At 36.9% G+C, this 23,009-nt stretch overlaps 1 protein-coding gene across 2 annotated transcripts in view; it reads left to right on the top strand.

Annotated features, from left to right (window-relative positions):
* The first annotated feature begins 9,748 nt into the window (after positions 1-9,748).
* DACH2 (dachshund family transcription factor 2) overlaps positions 9,749-23,009 on the top strand; it is a 568,556-nt gene continuing 555,295 nt past the window's right edge. For both annotated transcript variants that reach the window (XM_066249889.1, XM_066249888.1), the window contains exon 1: positions 9,749-10,407. In XM_066249889.1, coding sequence (XP_066105986.1) covers positions 9,911-10,407 — 497 coding nt within the window. In that variant the 5' untranslated portion in view covers positions 9,749-9,910. The remainder of the gene's footprint in view (positions 10,408-23,009) is intronic.

Here is a 23,009-nt window from a genome sequence, read left to right as displayed (position 1 = left end):
CGCTCAACCTGGTGACCTCAGGGTTTTGAACCTCAGTCTTCAGCATCCCAGGCTGACACACTATCCGCTGAGTGATTACCTGGTTAGGCTCCTGTTAGTTTTTCAATGTCTCTTATAACCTATATAATTACTGTCCACAGAAATGCAGAAAATGTGTCTAGGGAAAATTCTAATGAAGAGTGTAACGTCTGCACCTTAGGCTCTCCTTGGCTTTCCAGTCCACTGTCAATGTTATCAGTTCTACTTCAGTGCTGGGGCAAGGTAACACGTTAAACAATATTCCATATGCTACATTTAAATTGAGTTCTTTTTTGGTCCAGGCATATGTATAACCTGTTTGTTTCTTCAAATAGATTTATACACTTGATGAAGATGACTGCAATATTACAACTGGGTTGAGGAGAAGCAGGATTATAGGTAAAAGCTCTCTCTGACAAATGTCTCCTGTCTCCTTTGCTAACATCTTGGGAGTCTCGAGGTTGGGTTAAGTGTGTCTGTGAGAAGAAATGGTGGAAATGGGAACTGGTGAAAACCAGTATATGAAAGAAACTTCAGACAAAATTGATCATTCTATTATTGACATGAAATCAGCACAGTTTCGGTATCCAGACAGCATGGAGGAATATAGTACTGGCTAAGGCTTCCTGTTTATTTTCATGCACAGGGTCTATTAAAACTAAATAGTTAAATGATAAATATACAAGAAGAAGCCCAACCAGCAGATGGATTATATATATATATATCATACACATTCCTGGGGAATATAGTTTTAAAATTCTTTACCACAAATTAAAATCAAGCATCTTTGAACTTTACCCTGAGTACAGATGTAGTACTAACATTGTCTCCTCTGACATTAATGGAAATCACTGATTATCAGTTAATATAAGCCAGAAGCATAACAGGTGGATTCTTCTCTAACCGTGAGGGCAAGGTTCCTCAAAATCTCTTTAATAAGAGATATCATGTTTGAAAAACTTACACTTTGCTCATTGGAAACTTCTCAGGATTTCCTTCTTTCTCTCATCCCCTCTTGTGGTTTCAAAAAGAGACTCACCTACTTGTTCCACTTTGATGCTGGTTGTAGGCACATTAGTGGACGGTAACAGTGTTCCTCTGTGTCTAGCCCACCATCCAAACACTCGAGGTCTTTCAGGCGCGATGACTCAGTGTTGTTTTCTCAAAATGCAGATCCCAGACAAGCATAGATCTCTGGAAGTTCGAGATGAAAAAATAAATCTTCATGGGGATTTTCCACATGATCCCATTTAGCTGAGTTAGTATGTTTCCATTGTTTTCCCCACAAAACATGCTGTGAGATTGGCATGCAAGAATACATGCCAGTATTTCTTTCCTCAGAAACCTGAATACAATTCTAAGGCTTGGTTACTTTCCCTCTGCTTTTTATATCTTCCCTAGCCCACACTGCAGAAATAAATATAGTGGTCTCTGTCCCTTGATAATTACAGGGGATTGGTTCCAGGAACCCTGCAAATGCCATAATCCTTGGATGTTCTTAGAAAAAATGGCATAGTATTTGCATGTAACCTACACACATCCTCCCATATAATTTAAATCACCTCTAGGTACTTATCATTCCAAGTTGCATCTAATACAATGTAACTGCTATATCAATAGTTATTTTACTGTATTGTTCAGGCAATAATGGGAAGGAAAAAGTGTCTACCTGTTCAGTGCGGACAGAACCACTTTAGGCCGAACTACTTGGTGCATGTCAGCGACAACGGAACTTTGTTTTCTGAATACGTTTACTATGTGGTTGGTTGAATCAGTGGCTACAGAACCCATGGATGCAAACCTGTGGGTACAGAAGGCTTACTGGACTTTGACTTTATCTCCAACTTTCTATGGTTCCCTATTTCTCCTTTTCTATTACCACTTGTCAGTATCCCCCTTTCCCCACATTTTCTAACCAATCCGAGTTGGGGTGTCAAATTTGGATATACTTGAAACTGAAATTTTGAAAAAAACGTTAAAGGCAAATAAATGATATTAGTTAACAGGAATAGCACTTACGTTGTGACAGGTACTATTCTAAGCTCCTTGAATATATTGTGGATATTAACTCTTGAAGTCTTACAAAAATCCATGAGGAAGTATTACTATTATTATTATTTTATAAATCAGGAAACTGAGGCATGGCAAGGTTATGTAAATTTGGACCCAGGCAGTCTGGTGGCAGATTCCACTTCCTTCCCTACTCTGCTAGACTGCTTCCTCAGAGAGAAATCACTAAGATTTGGCCTGAACAAACCTTATGGTTGTGGAGGGATTACTCTACTGTAGAGTCCTAATTAGCGACTAATGAATAAACCAGTGAACTTTAAAGTAACAACAAGTACCAGTATGTCTTGGGTTTATGTTTCTTCATTGGTTGAATGAAAAGCAAGTATTGGAAATGATAAAAGTGTCTCAATAGTTTGGAATATGAAGAGATTTTTACGCCATTTTCTCTCACCTCAGAACCTAGTGATTTCAAATGTAAACTTTGGAAATTCTTTTATTAACATTTCAAAAAAACATAGAACTGCAATTTATGATTTGTATCACCATATGGAGAATGGCTTAAAATTTGAGATAAAAATATTGTCTAAGATTCAGATAAGATATTTTTTTCTAATACTACGAGCCTTCTCCTACTTCTTAAAATGTTTTCCTGTTTTGGTTATTAAAGATGCAACTTATACTTAAATATCTGAACTTTAAGTTCTTTTTAAAAGTTTAGAGTAGAGCAATATTTTTTTGAGAAAAAGTCTAATAACAGTGCAATGATTAAAATGGGTTCTTAGAATCATAAGGTTTGCGTTTCTGGAATTTTAATTCCAGCTCAGCCTCTTCACATTCATGTGATCTTGGGCAACTTAATCATGCAACACTTGGTATTCTTATCTGAGAAATGGGCATAATAATAGACTCAACCTTGTAGAACCATCGCAAAGAGTAAATAAGATGATAAACAGGAAATTTTTTAGCACAGTGCTGGCATAAAGCAAGCATTCAATAAATGTGACTTATATAAATAACAATAGAGTAACTTTATTATGAATATTTTACAGTTTTACACAACTCACCCAACCCTCCGATGGTATACATGTATCTTACTGGGAGTTGATCGTCAACTTTTAGATCGGCTTGATGAAGTGCATAGAGCTGCTTTTCTGTATGAATTATGTATGAATTCAGCCAAACATGGTTCAGTTACTTTTGTCTGGATTATTCAAGCAAAACCCAGGGAAAGGCATCACTACATTTTCGTTAACACAGCACTTAGAGTTCTTCCTTTCCTTAGTGATCTTTCACAGAAGAAAAACAATAATGACAAAAGGCAGTAATTGCCTAGTGTTCTGAAGCTGCTGGGAGTATAAACACAGTCATGTTTATGTTTTCCCCACATCAGAGAAAGGTACCTACTTCTCTTCTATCCAAGGGAAGGAAGGTATAGTCTCTCTTTTCTCTCAAGTCAGGGCTGGTTATTTTGCATGTTTTGTAAATTCACTCATTAGCTCTGTATAATTTTAATACCTCTCAGCAATGATTTCAAATAGTTATTTCAATGACATGTTCACTCAATTAAGGTAACGTTACATAAAACAAAACATGTAGAATAAACATTTTTAATAAGGTTCCAAACAGATTTAAACTTTTATTACAATTTTGTAATATATTCATTAAAAATATATAACCAGCCTGACCTGGTGGTGGCACAATGGATAGAGCATTGACCTGGGATGCTGAGGACCCAGGTTTGAAATCTCTAGGACGCTGACCTGAGTGCAGGCTCATCTGGCTTGAGTGTGGGATCATAGACATGACCCCATGGTCACAGGCTTGAGCAAGGGGGTCACTGGCTCAGCTGGAGCCCTCCAGTCAAGGCACATATGAGAAAGCAATCAATGAACAACTAAGGTGCCACAATGAAGAATTGATGTGTCTCGTTTCTCTCCCTTCCTGTCTGTCTGTCTCTTTCTGTGTCATACACACACACATACACACACACCATATATATATGGGAATATGTATATATGTGTGTGTGTGTGTGTGTGTGTGTGTATATATATATATATATATATATATATATATATATCTCCAATAGATTCCTTAGTGTTCATAGAAACAAGCATAACACAATATAAATTTATCACACCTAAAAGAAGCTTTTGGTATAAAATTAATGCTTAGATAAGTAAAAACTGGAATAATTCTTAAATCATAAGAGAATGCAGCCATCACTAAAAAGATCCAAAAACTACTAATGAGCAAAATCATCATTCTTTTAACAACAACAACAAAAAACTTTAATGCCTATCAATTCCTTAGACTCTGCTTCAGATTAGGTGATAATGAACATTTATATATATTAATAGCTTATGCATGACTATCACATACCCATTCATTTAATAAACATGTATAAACATTTATGGTGATCCAGGCGCCATGCTTGGCACTTGAAATAGCGTATTGATTAAGATACAGATGATCTCTCACCTCACTAAACTTATTCCAGGGGAGAACAGAAGACTGCAAGATACAAAAGACAGTAATACAAGACAACATGACATGTTTTAACTGCATTAAGAAGAGGCACAAGTGCTCAGAAGGGGAAAAACCATTCCTAGCTGGGAAAAAGAGAATGAGGAAGGTCTTTTTTTTAAAATTTATTAATTTTAATGTGGTGACATTGATAAATAAGGGTACATATGTTCAGAGAAAACATCTCCAGATTATTTTGACATTTGATTATGTTGCATACCCCTCACCCAAAGTCAAATTGTCTTCCGTCACCTTCTATCTGGTTTTCTTTGTGCCCCTCCCCTCCCCCACCTCCTCTCTCTCCTTGAGGAAGGTCTTTATGAAAGTAAATTGGAATGTAGTCTTAAAGGATGGTTTAGGATTTATTTTTATTTTAAAGATTTTATTGATTTTAGAGAGAGGAGAAAGAAAGAGACAGAAAAGCAAGGTGGGGTGGGGAAGGGAGAGGAGCAGGAAGCATCAACTCATTGTTGCTTCTTCTAGGTGCCTTGACCAGGCATGCCCAGTGCTTCAAACAGGTGACCTCAGCATTCCAGGTCGATGCTTTATCCACTGCACCACCACAGGCCAGGCAGGATGGTTAGGATTTAGATGGGTGTAGGTGAGTAGGTGTGCAGCAACACAGTCTATGTGGAAGGAATGACAGAAGCATTAGCATCAGGGTTGGAAGATATAAGAGCTTTGAGAGGTGTGGAAAGTAATATACATTTGTTAGTACACAGACAACATGTGAGAATATCGTAGGGAAGGAAGAAAAAAAAATCAAAGAAGAAGGAAAATGTCACTCTAAAGAGTTTGGAATTTATCTCCTAGCCATAGGATTAGTAATATAAAGATTTTGAAATATCAATAGTAGAGTTAAATTTTAGAAAAAATAACCTGATCTATTAGCTAGATGGGTGAAGAAAGTAACTGAAAGAGAAATAAAGAGATAGTTGTAATGGTATAAACAGTGAATAATGGACAAAACTAAGGCGGCAATGTTGAGAATGGAAAAGAATAAAAGCGAGAGGTATTGCCAAGAGAGAATTCACAAAATATACTGAGTACTGTAATTGGTTGGGGGTATAATGAATACAGAGAAACCAAAGGTATCTCCCAAATTTCCATTTCAAGTGACTCGCTGCATGATGAAAGAATTAAGAAATACCAGAAATAAATAATGGAGAACAGATCTGAAGGGAGTAAGATGATCAGCTTTGGGTATTCTGAGTTTTAGGTGACCATGGGACATGCAAGTGGAAATGCTTAATTCTCCAGGACGGTTGTAAGAAAGTTAGAAAGAATATTTGAGGTAATCTGTAAAGTAGTGGATATTAAAGCTGTGGAAAGTTGGATGAAATTACCACATACAGACATTAGGAATTTTAACAATTCAGGTTCGAGAGGAAGGATGTGAAAGGGAAAAAGAATGTAGGAAAGAGGAGAAACATAGTTAGAGAGTCATGAAAGCTAAGGGATCAGTGTTCAGGAATAATGCCGCTAGTGCAGAAGGCTGCAGACAGCAAAGAATTTAGAAAATGGCTTTGGATTTGGCATTTAAGAGATTAATGAGCCTGACCAGGCAGTGGCACAGAGGGTGGAGTGTCGCCTGGGATGCTGAGGACCCAGGCTCGAAGTCCAAATGTTGCTGGCTTGAGCACGGTCTCACCAGCTTGACTGTGGGATGACAGTCTTGAACACAGAATCATAGACATGATCCCAGGGTAGCTGGCTTGAGCAAGGGGTCACTGGCTTGGCTGTAATGGCTCACCCCTTCCCATCAAGGCACGAATGAGAAGCAATCAATGAACAACTAAGATGCTCCAAGGAAGAGTTGATGCTTCTCACCTCTCTCCCTTTTTGTATGTCCTCCCACCCCCCACCCCCACCCCCCGTGCTTGCTCTCTGGCTTAAAAAAATGAATGTAAGAGTGCTCCTAAGAGGTGCTGATTAGAGGCCATATGACAGCTTACCACCTCAGTTGGCTGCTGGTTTCAAATAATTCTGTTAATAAACTTGGGTTTTACTTGAATGTTCATTCTGAAAACCAGCTCCTTCAAATGGTTCTGGGGATTTCATAATCCTGCGTCAGATGGCCTATGCATTACTTTTAATTAGAAGATTACCTGCATTTCACTGACTGTCAAATAGTGGAATATTTTGCCCCAAGTCACAAATGAGCACCCTCTCCCTCAAACTGAGCATGAATTAGGAGAAAATAGCAATTACCAATTAAATTCCAGAAGATGACAGTATTTCAGTTTATGAGAGGCTACACTTAGGCCCCAAATCGTCCCACTGTTGAACAGTGACATCCAGAACTGATTATTCTGATGAGATACAATATCTATTTGTCCTGATTTTGTTCTCATTTGCTGGGGTGCTCTGCTTTTGTCTGGAAAGAATTCACAAACCTTGAGTACTTGATAAGTGGTAGCGTGGAGCTTCTCTCCAGGATAAGTCACCACCCGAAGGTACTCTGTTTACTGCAGCCTTTGTATTTTATATTGCTTCGTCCAATTCCAGCATACAGGGTGTTCACACACAAGGCTTCCTCTGACCTTGTAGAAACCCAACCTTATTTAGAAATATGTTTGGCTCATGAAAGACATTAAATTTAGAAGGAATATAAACAAATTCTCTGTGTGTAATCTGACTATCTCAATCTCAAAGCATAGATAATAAGAGTAGAAATAGCAGTAATAGAAATAGTATAATGAAAATATCAAGAAAACCCAAGGAGACAACACCTGGCCTCTTAGATCTGAATGTCTGAAATTTAAAATTACATGTCTACTCTCAGAAAATTACCAAGTTTATTTTCCAGAGACTGTAAATGGGAGGGAATTCATATAATGAATTCTTTTGTGTGTTAAATGCTTGGACTTTAACCCTTCGATAGTCAATGGCTAATTTTAGTCTTTATTATTTCTACTAGAATTTGAACCGTAATCTCTGGTAACAATGAAAAGTTGTTACTACATATCTGAAAGATCACATTAAATATGTAAGATGTCTAGTTCGAGCCTTTTCTAAAGTTGTCAAAGTACATTTGTCTTTTAGTAGTACAATGATTGCAGCCTGAAATGTTCTACCCTATTTTTTTATATTTTAGAATTTCTTAAATTTGAAACACCAAAACATCTGTGTAATGCCCTATTGCTGAAAACTCCAACTCACTCTGTAATTAAAAAAGGATTTGATAATGTGAGCGCAGCAATACAGTGTTTGTAAATGCAATTAGAGTAATTAAAAAACGTCTTTCCTTTAAAGTTAATCTTATTCACCTAGAAATTAAAATCATAGTAATTATCCGAGGTAAGTTACTTAAACACACGACTTAATAGCCATTTTCGTCAAAACACCCATTGAACACAATTTAGGATTCATCTTTTAAAAAAACTGGTAAGTACAAAGATTTCTGTTAAAGCTTTTCTTTTTGGAAAACCTCTACTTTTTGTTCAAGCATTTCCTGCTTTTGATATCTCTTCTTAGTTGCCTCCCCCTTTTTTGCTACTTCTTATTATCTTCCCACAGTAATAGCCAATTAGCAAAAAAGAAAAAAAAGAAAAAGATTTACTGCCTTTCAAAAGTTTGTGAGTGTGCGTGTGTGCCTTGCTGTATGCATTACAAACTGTTATGTTAGAGTCACTATTCTATTCCAAAAGCAATTACTATTACAATTTTTTAGCATGTGACTCTACACAACTATAAATTTAAACATATGAAGGGACACAAAGGGTAGTTCCTTAATATTTGGTTAATGAAATGACGAATGGAGAAAATATGTTGAAGAGAGAGGCAGAAAAACCCAATTTAGGACACTTATGTCTTCTTAAGGGAGAAAAAAGCCCACCAACTCCTCTTCTGTGATACTGCTAAGTACGAGAAAAGTTGAATATCATTGAGTAACTTTCTAAAATTATTTCCATTCTGGAAGGATATTGGAGAAGCTGCTTTAGTTATATCATTGGTAATGTTTTTTAAAGAAATGAAGCGTGGATTTCACTTTCTGAATAGCAGCCTCTAGAGGGGAGGAATACTGGAAAGGATATAACTTGATATCCGAGAATCAAAAGTTCGACACAGAGTCTTAAAATAACGTTCATACAGTGATCTAACCACCATATACCATGTGGGAAAGATCATGCATTTTTCTTGAATGTACCTTACCGAGACATTTTGCTTATTATCAGCTCTTGTAGTGCATTTAAGGCACTAGAGAAGTGAGAGGAATCCTGAGCTCTGGATGCGATTTCCAATCACCATCAAAGCCCACAGACTAGGGAAGAAACCTCAATATTAAGAGCACACATTATCGCTCTTCTCTCGCATTCTGTAATGACTGTCTTGCGTCATAATGGAACTTTTCCTACCAATTTTAGTCAGGGCAGAGTAATACTGAAATCAAGGGACGGTGACGAAGAGAGCCAACTCTGTTGCAGGATAGTGGCGGAAGTGCTGTAAGATGATGAGGAGTCTCTCTGCCTGATTCCAAAGTGCTCACAGGCTCGCCGCGCCAGCTGAATGTCAGTGAGTAGGAGCGAGATCGCAACGTGCCGCCCTGACTTTAGGGCGATCTTGGACTCTGGTTCCTCTGTGCGCTGAGTGGGGGAGAACCGAACACCACGCGAGCGAGGTGGGCTAAGGAAGGGTGAACTGATGACTTCTGAAGTCACTGGAGTCTTCATTCGGGAAGCTGGGCGAAGCCACCTCTTAACGCCAGCGTTTGGAAATTAAGTGTAAATGGGATTGGAGTCTCCACTTCCCTTTCCTCAATTGAACCTGGGTGCAGGTGGTGCGGTGTTGTGAGGAGGCACGTTCTAGAATACCGCTTTGTGTTCCCACGTCGAGACACTAGTGGGGCGCGGAAGAGAGGGGTGCGTAGCCTAGGCCACCTTGAGAGTTCTCGGTGATCACTGCATTCTCTGGTCAGACTGCTAGGCAAGAAGCGGAGCCACCACACCGCCCCCTTCCAGGGTTCCATCCCCATTCACCCGCCAACCTTCCAGGGCCTCAGGTACCTAGGAGGCTGTTCCGGGAGTCTCCACCTCTTCGTGGGCGCCAGCCATTGGGCGCGCTCGGAAGCCGAGGCGCCGGAGCGCATTGGCTGGGGGACGCTGCCAGTTTTGGGAGGGGGGTGTGGCGAGGGTGGGATCTCGGGCCGTCGCGGGCTGGGGCTGCTCACTGCTCGCGGGGCGGTGGGGGAGTTTGAGCGTGAGCGTGAGCGAGAGCCCGGCTACAGTAGACTTGCAAACAGTTCTCTGCGAGCGATAGAGCGCCTGCGAGAGAGCAAGAGTAAAGGAGCGAGCGCGAGAGGACGTAGAGGAGACAGGGCGTGAGATCGAGGGCCCAAGGACCTACGATCTGAGACTGAATGACCATGGCTGTCTCCGCACCTCCGGTGATCTCTGCAACTTCCAGTGGCGCCGGCGTCCCGGGGGGCCTATTTCGGATCGAACCCATGTTTTCAGCTGGAGAACCTCCTCGTCTCACCCCCAGTATGCTCAACAGTTTCATGCTCAGTAATCACAGCCTCAGCGCCGGTGGTGGCAGCGGAGGCAGCGGCAACACCAATACCAACGAGTGCAGGATGGTCGACATGCACGGGGTGAAGGTGGCTTCGTTCCTGATGGACGGCCAGGAACTGATCTGCCTGCCGCAAGTCTTTGATCTCTTCCTCAAACACCTGGTGGGAGGCTTGCACACAGTGTACACCAAGCTGAAGAGACTGGACATTTCCCCCGTGGTGTGCACTGTGGAGCAGGTCCGCATCCTCCGCGGGCTAGGCGCCATCCAGCCCGGGGTGAACCGCTGTAAACTCATCACCAGGAAAGACTTCGAAACTTTGTTCACCGATTGCACCAACGCCAGGTGAGGTGCTCGTTTCTTGGATCGCTCTTCCCCTTTTGCCTTCTGCATGTCCTCATCCCCCTCGTCCAACTTTGTCCGTAGAGAATGTCTTAACTTGCTTGCCTTCACGCTGTAAGTCTTTGGCGAAAGAGGACTAGAAGGACGCGTGAATTAATTGCCCGTCCCTTCTAGTCCGTGCTCAGTGGCAGGGCTTGGATCTAAAAAAAAGTCCCACACAAACTTTAGTGTGCGGTCTTCTACTGAAACTTTCCAGCCTTTCGCCCAAATCTTGCATGACTTTTTGGCTGCTGTGGTTATTTGTTCATTTCTCTACTTGATTTTCTTTTCTGCTCTATTGTGGCCATATGGGTCGGAAAGGTTTTACCCTGAACGGGGACACCAAGGGCTTTCTGGGGCCGAGGGCTGGCTGAGCTGTCCACTGGGCTCCTAAGCTGGCAAACCAGGACACAGCATTTGTGGGACGCAGAGGGTCAGAAGTCTAGAATCCATCCCAGAGGGTGATTCGTTTCCCATCCTGCGTGTTTGTGCGAGGTTGCCTGGGGTGTGAGTTGGTGGTGGTGGTGATGATGATGATGATGGTGATGATAATAATGATGATGTGCCTCTCTGTGTGTGTTTGTGTGTGTGTGTGTGTGTGTGTGTGTGTGTGAGAGAGAGAGAGAGAGAGAGAGAGAAGGAGAGAGAGAGAAGGAGAGAGAGTTAACGTGTGCTCATGCCTGCTATGCAAAGCTCCAGTACTTACACCATACAGGAAAGTCGCTGAATCCTATTTCAAACAAACAAACAAACAATGATGATAGATGTCACTTCCTGGTGATCGTACCTTTTGGATCATCAGTAAAGAGCACGGTGGGCATAAAACGCAGGGGTTGGTGCTGGGTTGGGGAGTGGGGTAGAAGTTGACAGGTTTTCTAGAGAGGATGCTTTCAGCTCTCCCCACCCTAGGCAAACAGTTGGAAGGATCCCATTCCTCCAAAGAGAGGATTCCTTGATGCTGGCCAGCTTCCCTGTTTGTAAGTGTACGCCCTTCCTATCACAGCTTAGAAGTACATTATAGTACTTCTAATTTACAACAAATGTCTATATGCGTATGTGCATAAGCAAACTATTCAATGTTTCTGAGCTTAAAAAAAGGAAAGGAAACTATAGTCAAGATTATTTAACTTTTTAAAGACCCATGAATATGTCGTGTTAGTGTTTATTCCATCTCCAGTCTGCTAATATCTGTTAGGAAATGACATATTTGGCAGGGGTGATTAGCATATAAACCAAGAAATCATCATCACCAGGTTAAAGGGAGCAAAGGGTTTTGTTGTAAAACAGCATCACTGTGGATCATTTTGTAGAAAACTTCTGCAGGGGTAGAGTTTTCTCATGACATAACTTTAAATCATAAGGTCTCTGGGTTTCTGAACTAAAACTACTTCAGTAGTCACATCTGTTGTAAAATCCAAATTACTGTGTACTGTTGGAGCACACTGACACCTTACAAACAAACTGTTGCTGACTGCTACAATAGGGTAACGCCACAGAACTCAGAGGCAACCTTTGCTTTTTCTTTTTTCTTTTTCCTTTGAGTGGTATTCCCATATGTCCTAGCAATGAAATGGAAACCTGTTTATATGAGAACTCCTACCTGATTCATATCTGGGGCTTCCAAACCTGGTTTATTAGATCGGATTTTCTTAAGGAAGACAGGGGGCCTTGAAACACAAAGGATAACTGCTCCCTTAATAAAATAAGTAATTAGAGGCTGAAAGAGTAGAAAGGAAATTTTATTTTGACCACAGAACATTTTGCTAATACAATTCAGAGGGTTACCAGGGACTTCACATGAAGGCCATCTAATTCATTTGTTGCCGTTCAGAAGGACTTGCATTTAAACAATTGCACATATGAAAACCTATCTTCTCTCTCCCCCTATCTCTCTTTACCCCTCTCCTCTTTTCTACTTTCCCTCTTACAAACACCCATTTCTAAAGGGAAACAATTATTACACATAAAAATTCTTCCTTCTTTAATAATTAATTTTCACATCCTTGAGCAAAATCTATTCATTTCATAAAAAAAAACAAAAAAACAAAGCCAAATGCAAGCAGTTTAGTATTTTAATGTGATTTTGATGCTTTCTTTTGTAAATAGAAACTTTTCTTGATTAATTTTTATTAGAGCTATTTACTGAAGGGAAAAGTAATAAATTACTCTGCACACAGTGGCAGGTGTCTTTATACTATTTTGGGGCCTTGTTATATGATGTGGGTTTAGGTTATTATTTTAATTCAGTTAAGTTTTGTTTACTCCTTATCACAGCATTTATAACGCTAACTTCTTTGGCTTCAGTTGTTTTTTTGGATATGCATAAAGGTGATAGAGAAATATTGAAAATGTAAGAAGAAATATATCTGAGTTGGGATGCATGTACCTCATTGCATTTTTTTCTTTATGGCTATTTTATTTAGTAAAATCATTTTGTGTAATTGTGTTCTAAGTATTGTAATATATAATTGTAAAAATTTATGAACTATCTTCTATGAATGTAATCCATGAATGAAGCTGAGGAAAGCTAGAAACAGCTATATTACAATTTCTAGATAGTTTTAAAACCCCATAATTTCTGGAGGAAAAATCTAATTAATGATAAAATAACATTACCACATTTTCTTGATGCAAAATACTCTCATAATTATATTGTGAAAAACTACAAAACATAATCATGCTTATCAAGCTTGCTTTATGATTTTAGGTAACATTATTTACAGAAATGTGCACCTGCAATCACTCCCAACATCTGAGTGATTAAATGAAATGGTGCAATTAGTGTTTAGCTCAACATTATGTCTATGACTTTTCTATTCCATGAAAAGAAAGGTAAGGGATGTGAATAAGACTAAGGCCCAAGGAGAACAAAACCAGGCTGATGAGACATGAAGCCAGTAAGAGAAACTAGATGAAGGCTATAAGCAGAGTGATGCCCAGAGAGTGAATGAAAGACAAAGCAGAATAATTTACAGAGATGCCCATAGAAGATGAGCCATGTACCACTAGACTCTTGGCTAAACCTGGTTGGCATTCAGGAGTCAGGAATTCTTACCACTACTAGAGAAATGGTGGGGAAAGTGCAAGGAAAAAGTCTATGTTCGATGAGTTTCAGAAACTCTTACATACTATTCTTATTTGAAAAAAATAAAAAGAGATTCATCTTCAGTTCCTGATAGATAACAGTTCCATAAATGTATTGTTGAATAGATATATTTGTAATGGTGTTAATGGCAATTTTCTTTTTGTTCATAATAAACATTTTTTTCCTGTCTATCAGATAACTGCGTAAGAGTACAAGTCCTAACTTTTAGGATATTTTAAATTGAAATGCTTCCTACACTATTTCAAACACACCAAATTTTCAACTTGGTAATTTTCAAGAACTTTAACTTACTGGCATTAAGAGGCATTTTGATTTGGCTCAGGGCATATTTTATTAATGTCCACTGAAGAAAAATGAATGAGTAAAATGCATACTTGATTGTTTCTTTGACAGTACTAAAAGTCACAACAAGAACTCTATCAGTGCCTTTTTGGTTATTAGATAATTATCAAAATATTTAAGGTTGTCTTCCCAGAAAAGCAGTTGGAAAATAATACCTACTCAGGCACCGACCAGAGAATAGTAACTCTAAAACACATGACTATTCATTGTTCTATTAAATAAGACAAGTTTTACATCATTGCAAATCCAAAGGGCTATACAACATTTTTCTTTGATGCCCTTTAATTTCAGAAACTAATTGCAAAAGCTGATTTTGAGGATTATTAAGAAAATGATGATAAAAGACGCAAATGAGAAACAGGTGTTCTCTTGTTTGACATCTTTGCTTTTGCGGATAAAGCACTGTGATTATTTTTTATTTCTTGTATAAGAGAACTTGGAGTTTTTAGTATGAGAAAGAGAGGGCAGATTCAGAAAGCAAATATCTAAAAATCTCACTCTTATGCAAAGGATTTTCCTTGCTAAATTCTTCGAAGTATAATGTAGCAGTAAATTATGAAATTAAAAATTGGTATTTGGTAAAAAATCAGCTAACACATTTTACTGTTGTCTCTCTTCATCTATCTATCTATCTATCTATCTATCTATCTATCTATCTATCTATCTATCTATCCATCTATCCATCTATCTATCATCTATCTAAAAGTACCATTGTCAGACTTCATGATAAACATTTAATTTCATTTGAGGACCAATTGATAAATGGCACTTGGTCATTTACATATAGTAAATGGATTCTTGAAGTAACCAGAATATATGATTAAGAAAACATTTTAACACATTTGAAGACATGATTCAGCATGTATTCAAATGAATAAAATTCAGGTTTTTTTTACATTAAAATTTTAAACGGTCTAACTGTGGTTTGTTATTTTGACTGTGTGGACAGAACATAAGTGGGCATTCATGGTAAAAAACTTTACGTGAATTATAAAGGCTTTTACAGCAATTTAAAACTACTTTCAAATACTAGAGATACGATTATTATAAGCACTTGATGAGTTTGGTTTTGCATTCACACTTGATGAATATAGTTCATAATCCACACAGAATAACATCATTTACATTGAAAATTGTTTTCATTCATAGTAAAGTTAAGCAAAATAAAATTTTAAAGAATGGGTATCACTTTCCTGGGCTAATATTTTGTATGACTTATATTTTCAGAAATGATTTTAAAAAAGATTTTAGAAATTAATCAGAGCAGAAATACAGACATTTCATTTCATAGGGTAAGGACGGGTAGTCATATTGTCTATTAAAAACAGTCACATAGTCAACAATGCCGTCTTTTATTAGAAGAGTGATGTGAAGATTATAACTAAAACAATCTAGTCATGTGCCTGCCAGTGCACAGAACTCTCATGTATACATCTATTTTAATGTACACTTCTGCATAACCAACAATTTTGGTATTTATCTACATATATTAGTTGGATTTTTGTCCCAAACACTCATTTATTAGGTGATGGATATTGCATTCAAAACTGATTGAGAATATGTATGGATATTTATGTGTGATATTACCCTCTGTGTATAATACATGAATGCCAATAAATAATTAAGAAGTAATAGTCTTCAGACAGTAATGTTTATATGGTTTTGCATAAGAAATCCCTGATACTTGTAGAAAACATCAACTCTGAATTATTTTATGCTTTCTTAAGTAACTTTTTTTGTCTTAATGAAATCCCTAGATGTTTTAAAAGTGCCTCTAGCAGACAAATATAATTATGAAGAACCATAATCATAATATATTATATTTCAGTTGGCAATCAAGATCTCCAGTGGCTCTTAATCTGGTGCATTTAAAGATCCAAATGATTTAGGTTTATCCACTCTATATTTTCAAATATGTATTAAAACTGCCCTAATTGACCAAAACTTAAAATACTCAGTTTTCCAAGAAAGGACATCAAACCTTTCCCCCAAAGAAAAACAATTTGTTATTAATGATATTTTTGTTGCATATTCAAAAGGTCTTTGGTAGCATTTTTCCCCTCCTTTTCTTTTTCACCATCTCAACCTGCAAAACTCTTCACTGTCACTTCAGATCACACAATTCTAAAAAGATAAAACAACATTTAAACACATTTGCTTTGGAAGGGAAATTGAGCATTTGCACCCAATAAGCCTGATTGTGGAACTGCATGCAAATTGTGTTTTGATTTATCTCTTTTACACTTTTTTCCATTTGAATTGATCTTGCATTAATTTCACCAAGCGGCTCTGTGAGGCTGCAGATGTTGCCCTGTGTTTAATAAATCAATGAGACAGATCTGAATGAATCACTTCAGATGGATTCTCTGCTCGGTTTGATGTCTAGATGTTATTCTTAGCTTGTTATCATGACAGATGCATTAATGTTCCCGTATACTGCCAGCAATGTCAAAGAGATTGAAGCTTTTAAAGTGGCGGCAACCCTTTTTCCATTTTCTGCTAGAACCTCTAAATTTATTTCTTTATTTAGAATTCAGAGAAAAATATCAAACCCATCATAAGTTTATTCATGGGAAAGAGTCTTAATTTTTATGCTATATTAACTATTCCAAAATGGTGGAAATCAATAGAGGAAAACCTAAATATAGTGTAGTTGCTTTATAGTGCCAACACATTAATATTTAACCATAGTAAGAAAAATGAGAATAAGTAATATATGCTTGGGACACGTTGAAAGTACCACTATAAATAGAATAATGCTGTATCCAAATTGATTACAAAGGGTGTTAGTTTTTAAATCCTTACTAATAAGCTTCTTGTTGGCTCAATGCAGCTGCAATATACTCTTACCAAGGGATTTAGAACTCCTTCAGGATTTCATATTTCTTTTTTGGAGGAAGGGGACAGCCTGTCCATTGTAGAGTCATCATTTCCTCACTTTGTAATGCTGGGAAAGTTTATTTAATTTGAATATATTTCAGTTATTTATGTTCTGGGCATTTATTTGTAAATCATAAATAATTTAGGAACAATGAATGCTGCTTTTATAATTTAATTTCATAGAGTTTAGAAAAACATATACATACTAAAAGGAATTTTGAGATAATCCTAGTCAAATCTATTACCCACTTGCATTAAATATTATAAGTACCACACTTGATTTCATTTCACTTATGGTTTTAGTACCTTGGTTTTAAGACCGAAAGGATAATTATGTCAATTGTGAAATTTTTGAAATTCATGTTGTAGGTATTATAACTTTTAGTTAAACTCTGATATTTGAAAACATAAATTTTAAAGAAGAGGTTTCATTCTTGTTTAGCTTTCTGAGGTATATATGTTTTTAAATATCAGCTTTAAGAGGTAGTTCCTCTTCCCAGGACTTTACAGTATTCTTTCATCATAATTTTATTGTTACCTTTATTAGAAGAAGAAAACAGGAAACAGATAACGGATACTGTTGAGGACTCAAATTCTTCTGGAATTTTTTACCTCTAGTGTTCGGCTCATCTTGGAAGCTTAGGGCACATGCTATGATCTACAGTATAGTTTAAAGTGAAGTTTATAATGAAGGTCAATACAGTTATGGAGGAATTAATTTTTTTTCACAATTTCCTTAAAACATGGGAATGTCTTCATGGTGATATCTTGCCACAACCTTCTTTACAGCTAAATTTATATATTAGAATTGGTGAAATTATTATATTGAGAATGTGAATATAAGATGTAATTAATCTACATTGTTTTATGCAAAATTGTATTTACTATAACTAAGGAGCAAATTGATGTATTTATTACTACCTATAATGATATCCTTAAAAGAGAATCAAATTGGTTACATAAATCAAAACCTTGGATTTGTAATAATAATTTCTAAAGAGTAAGCTTTAACTTCTAATGTTCTAATTTATGTTCTAATATTATATAAGTCTACAACTCTTAAATGATACTCAGTTATTTAGATTTATACTAACAGTTATCCCCACTAACGGTGGGGACTCTTGACTTTTGATCATCTTTCAAACAGTAAATGCAGGTTTATCTAAAATGAATTGGTGAGAAAGGTCTTGTCTTCCCTTCTATCTAAAGACTGTGAATAGAAACACACACGCTTGAGTTGAATGACTTACTTTTTTCCCGAATAATATCAAGACCCATCCAATTGCAACAGGAATTTGCACGAATTCTCTTCCCTGCCCATTTAAAAGAATAACTTAGTTTTTCCGAGTGTCATTAATTTGGAAAGGTAAAATTGACTTTCATCTAGGACCCTGAGGTTAAAACTAGTCATATGTATGTACTATTTGGACCCATTACACTTATTTAGTTTATTAGAGCTAATGGGTGAAAACTTTGTAATTACACTACCGGAAAAATATATAATACAGGAAAATTTAAAAAAATAATGAACCACAGTATTTTTATTGCTATATAACCTTTTTCTTTTTAAATAAGTTGACTCCTTAATAGTGTGTAATGTCATGTGTATATTAAGGTATGAAACATCCTATTGCAATTGTGTCCAACAATCTTGTCAGGTTGCTGGATACTGCTAGCTGGTAACAGCAGTGAGGCTACATTTAGTCTATCTTCTATTTACGTGATGGGTTAAGAAGAAAAAAGTAATATTGATCTGTCTCCGGATTAAAGTTTGAAATGGGCAACAGCCTGAACACAAAAGACTCTTTTTTTTTATGATTTCTCAGCTTGCCATTGATCTTCTAGTTTTATTGCATTCATTATTTATTAAAAGAATTTGCAAGCTAAACATAACGTTAAGCTAGTTTGCACACAGGGACCGCACTTAGGAAATTGAATGGAAATTGCATTAAAGATGAACATCTGTGCTATTTTTCCACTCATGTGTTTATGGGTTTGTATAAAATGTGTATTGGATTAACAGTTATAACCATTATAGTTTACAGCAATAGGCTAGATTCTGAGCTTTCAGTTATTTGGAAGAAGTCTGTCTCTCACTTGTTTGTCTAAAAAAGTATTAGATTATTATCACAAACAATATTCATATAAAACTACTTGTACTATTATATTTAAATGCATTATCTACATTTTGTATCAATTGGAGATATCTTATTGTTTTGAAGTAAAAACATTTCAAAAACATACTCTGTTCATCATATAAGATTATGCTCTTTCTTAATGGCTTTGGTACTAGGGAACAAGGTGCAATTTACACAGTACCTATTTTAAGAATGTTGAGTTTAATGTCCATATTAAGGTACACCTACTTCACAGAAATGATATAAAAACTTTAATGTGACCATTCATAAAATGTTATTACATATATGTTAGGCCTTGATGCTTCTGAAAAGGCAGTGAATATCAGACACTGAAGACTTGCTCTGTATAATACTGCGGACAGTAGGGTGGGATGCTTTTATGATACAGTTCCACTCTGAAATTCAATCCAAGAAAGTGTAATTACAAAAACTCAAAAGGCCCTCACCTTAAACAGTTTTTCAAAGGACATAAGTTGGACCTCAGGGAGTGTCTTTTTTCAGTATTGTTCTTAATCTGTAGACATTTGGAAAACTTATTCTATGCACTTAATTATTGAAATTTAAATAAAATCAACATTTCATCACAATCACTTTGATCACTCATGATTATATTTGTTGATTGCGTGTGTTTGTAGAATGTATATACTGTGATGCCAGGCAATGTTATAGGTGCTGTCAATAGAGCAAACAAACTAGTCTCTTCTCTCATGCAGAACTATCCTGTTTTTAGCTTATTGTACATAGGTTGTATAGCTCCCCTATAATATTTGTTAAATTTGTGAAGTCTTTGAGATTACAAAATTTTTATTTACCGTATTTCTCCATGTATAAGACACACATTTTTGGGAAAAATCTGGAGTCTAAAAACTGGGTGCGTCTTATACAGTGGTTGTAGATATTTTTACTTGCATTTCCCAATTTTTTGTGCTTGTTTTTGCACTCATTGTTGAAGACAGTGATTCATCATCACACACAGATGAGGAGAAGCTAATGGATGGGAGTGTTGACAATGATGAGGAGTTGTATGAATTTTATGATGAATAAAACTTGAGTTCAATTACTTCGTGTAATACATTTTTTTTTCAAATTTTGGGCCCCAAAATTAAGGTGTGTCTTATACATGGGAGGGCTTTATACATGGGGAAATACAGTATGTATTGTTGAATGATCCTTAAATTTCCTTTCTCATGTCTGCATTCATATGTTATATCAGTAAACACTGGACTTTGTTTTTATAATTATACCAGAAAGGTTCACCTAAAAATAGTTGGAGTTATTGAGATATAAAATACACTATTTTAGTTTTATAAATATAGAAAATTATTTATGTTATAAATAAAATACATATTGAGAGGATATTAAAACAGGTATTTCTACTTAAAAATAGCTTTAGTTAATTGACTTTATTACTTTTTCTCTGACATTTTTTGCAAGGGATATGTGTCATTAAAAACTTATGAAATCAGTCAATCTAGGTCAATCTATGAGGTATAATCAAATGTGGAACTGTGGATCAAACACCCTGATTTTTTTCATAAAATGTTTGATTTTATTTGTGTTAGAATTTTAAATAGATCCTCAAACTTAAAGTCTGATGTGCTTTGCATATAGTCCTATACAATATTATAAGCCAAAAATTAAGAAAGTGGTGAGAAAGTCATTTGTTTTTATTTGTTCAGACTACATTGACCTTTACATGTATTATATTTAAACACAAATAACTTCGGAAAACAGGATTATTTGCAGACACGTGTAATTAAACTTTTAATATTAATGTTAAGCTTGCTGCTTTGAAAATAACCTGTGATCTGTTAAACTTCTAAATTTATTTTGTAAAAAGTATTTATGAGTACCCTCTAGGTTATTAGTTTAGGAAGACAAAAAGGGAGTCCATTCATGGGAAAAAATTTACTGCATAGTACATTCCATATATAGTACATAAGTTTTAAGTCTCATTTTATAATCCAATTAAGATGTTCAGTTTGAATATAGTATAGAAATATATTTACACACATATACACTTGTCACTTCATTTCAACAAATATTTATTTTTTTATTTGTCTTAGTAAGGAGGGGGGAAGGGCAGGAGCAGAAAGCATCAACTCCCATATGTGTGCCTTGACTAGGCAAGCCCGGGTTTTAAACCAGTGACCTTAGCATTTCTGGTAGATGCTTTATCCACTGTGCCACCACAGGTCAGACATTTAAACAAATATTTAATAAGTACTTACTATAAGCCTGTACAAGGCTACTTACCAAGCAGAAAGTAGTGATCTTAATAAGTATCCAAATTCTTATTTGTCTCATCTTTGGATTACCATGGTTAACTCTCAGCAAACCTACATTACTGCAAGAAACAGTGGGTGATATATACAATTCAAAATCATAGAAAACTAAAATAATATTAATTAGGCTTTGCAGTGCATTATAAAATGTTTTTGTCAGGCCCTGGCCAGTTGACTCAGTGGTAGAGCGTCGGCCTGGCGTGCAGGAGTCCCGGGTTTGATTCCCGGCCAGGGCACACAGGAGAAGCGCCCATCTGCTTCTCCACCCCTACCCCTCTCCTTCTTCTCTGTCTCTCTCTTCCCCTCCCGCAGCCGAGGCTCCATTGGAACAAAGTTGGCCCGGGCGCTGAGGATGGCTCCATGGCCTCTGCCTCAGGTGCTAGAATGGCTCTGGTTACAACAGAGCAACACCCCAGATGGGCAGAGCATCGCCCCCTGGTGGGCTTGCCGGGTGGATACTGGTTGGGCGCATGCGGGAGTCTGCCTGACTGCCTCCCTGTTTCCAACTTCAGAAAAATACAAAAAAAAAAAAGTTTTTGTCATACTTAGCTGTCTAAATACATTTTGCTTATTCTACTATGACATTGCATTTACATTTTATGAATATTCACTGGTGGGAAGGAGAGATATCCCAGAAACATGCTAAGGTTGAATTAAATCTGAATTTAAATGCTTCATGTGGAAAATATCTGAAGTGAACAGAGCATATGCAGGCATAGGGCTTATATGATGTAGCTAATAGCAGGGTACTGGATGGTGTTAGTGATCAAGTAAATTAGGATTTTGGTGACTTTATTTTTATGTTGTCTATGGAAAAGATTTATGTACTTAATGGATACAGGACTCATTACAGCTGTTAGCCAACCAAAACCTGGCTGATTGCATGAGGCCAGTTGTTGATTTCATCGCACTTTCTTGGGTGTAGGACCCCTGAATAACCATGTTCCATAAGTTCAACTTTTGTCGATACCAGAGGAATAGTGGCTTTTGGATTAAAACACAGGGATGATTTAGTACTAAATCAGATTTTTTGTGAAGTGTTTCTACTCTATAATGGTAATTATGAATGGATTTTCCCCTGCAGTTTAAAACTGGGACATTATATTCTTGATGCTGATCGTGTCCTGCAAGAGTGGTCATTTTGATGATAGGAACATGTTGAACATTGTGACCTCTGAAAGGAGTAGTAACTGCTCCAGAGTTTGACCGATACAAATACATTTGGTATCGCCACTTTCATATATTTACATTTGTCATGGATTGGTCCTCGTTATACTTGAAGACTGACAGGCTTTTTTTTTTTAAAGGGATTTTTCTTTTTCATGAGGTTGTATGATGTTTAAATAATCCCCATTCTACCCGTCTAAAGCTTTTCTTACTCTTTGTAGTTTAGCACTATTGTATTGGATGTCTGCTCTTCTGTGTATTATTTTCTTCAAGAGGGTTTTCAGTTTTTTAATGCTTATTTTATTCATTTTAGAAAGGGAGGAAGGATGAGAGAGAGAAAGAGAGATAGGAACATCGATTGACTCCTGTATGTGCCCTGGCCGGGGATCAAACCAGGGGCAAACTCTGTGCTTGTAGATGATGCTCCAACCAACTGAGCCATCTGGCCAGGGCATCAGTTTTTTTTTTAAATTTTTTAAAATCTTTTTTTTTTAATTTATTCATTTTAGAAAGGAGAGAGAGAGAGGGAGAGAAGAGAGAGAGACAGAGAGAGAGAGAAGGGGGGAGGAGCTGGAAGCATCAACTCCCATTTGTGCCTTGACCAGGCAAGCCCAGGGTTTCGAACCGGCGACCTCAGCATTTCCAGGT

Source organism: Saccopteryx bilineata, chromosome X, assembly GCF_036850765.1.
Source record: "Saccopteryx bilineata isolate mSacBil1 chromosome X, mSacBil1_pri_phased_curated, whole genome shotgun sequence".
Lineage (NCBI taxonomy): Eukaryota > Metazoa > Chordata > Mammalia > Chiroptera > Emballonuridae > Saccopteryx > Saccopteryx bilineata.
This window is presented reverse-complemented; position numbering and strand designations above follow the sequence as displayed.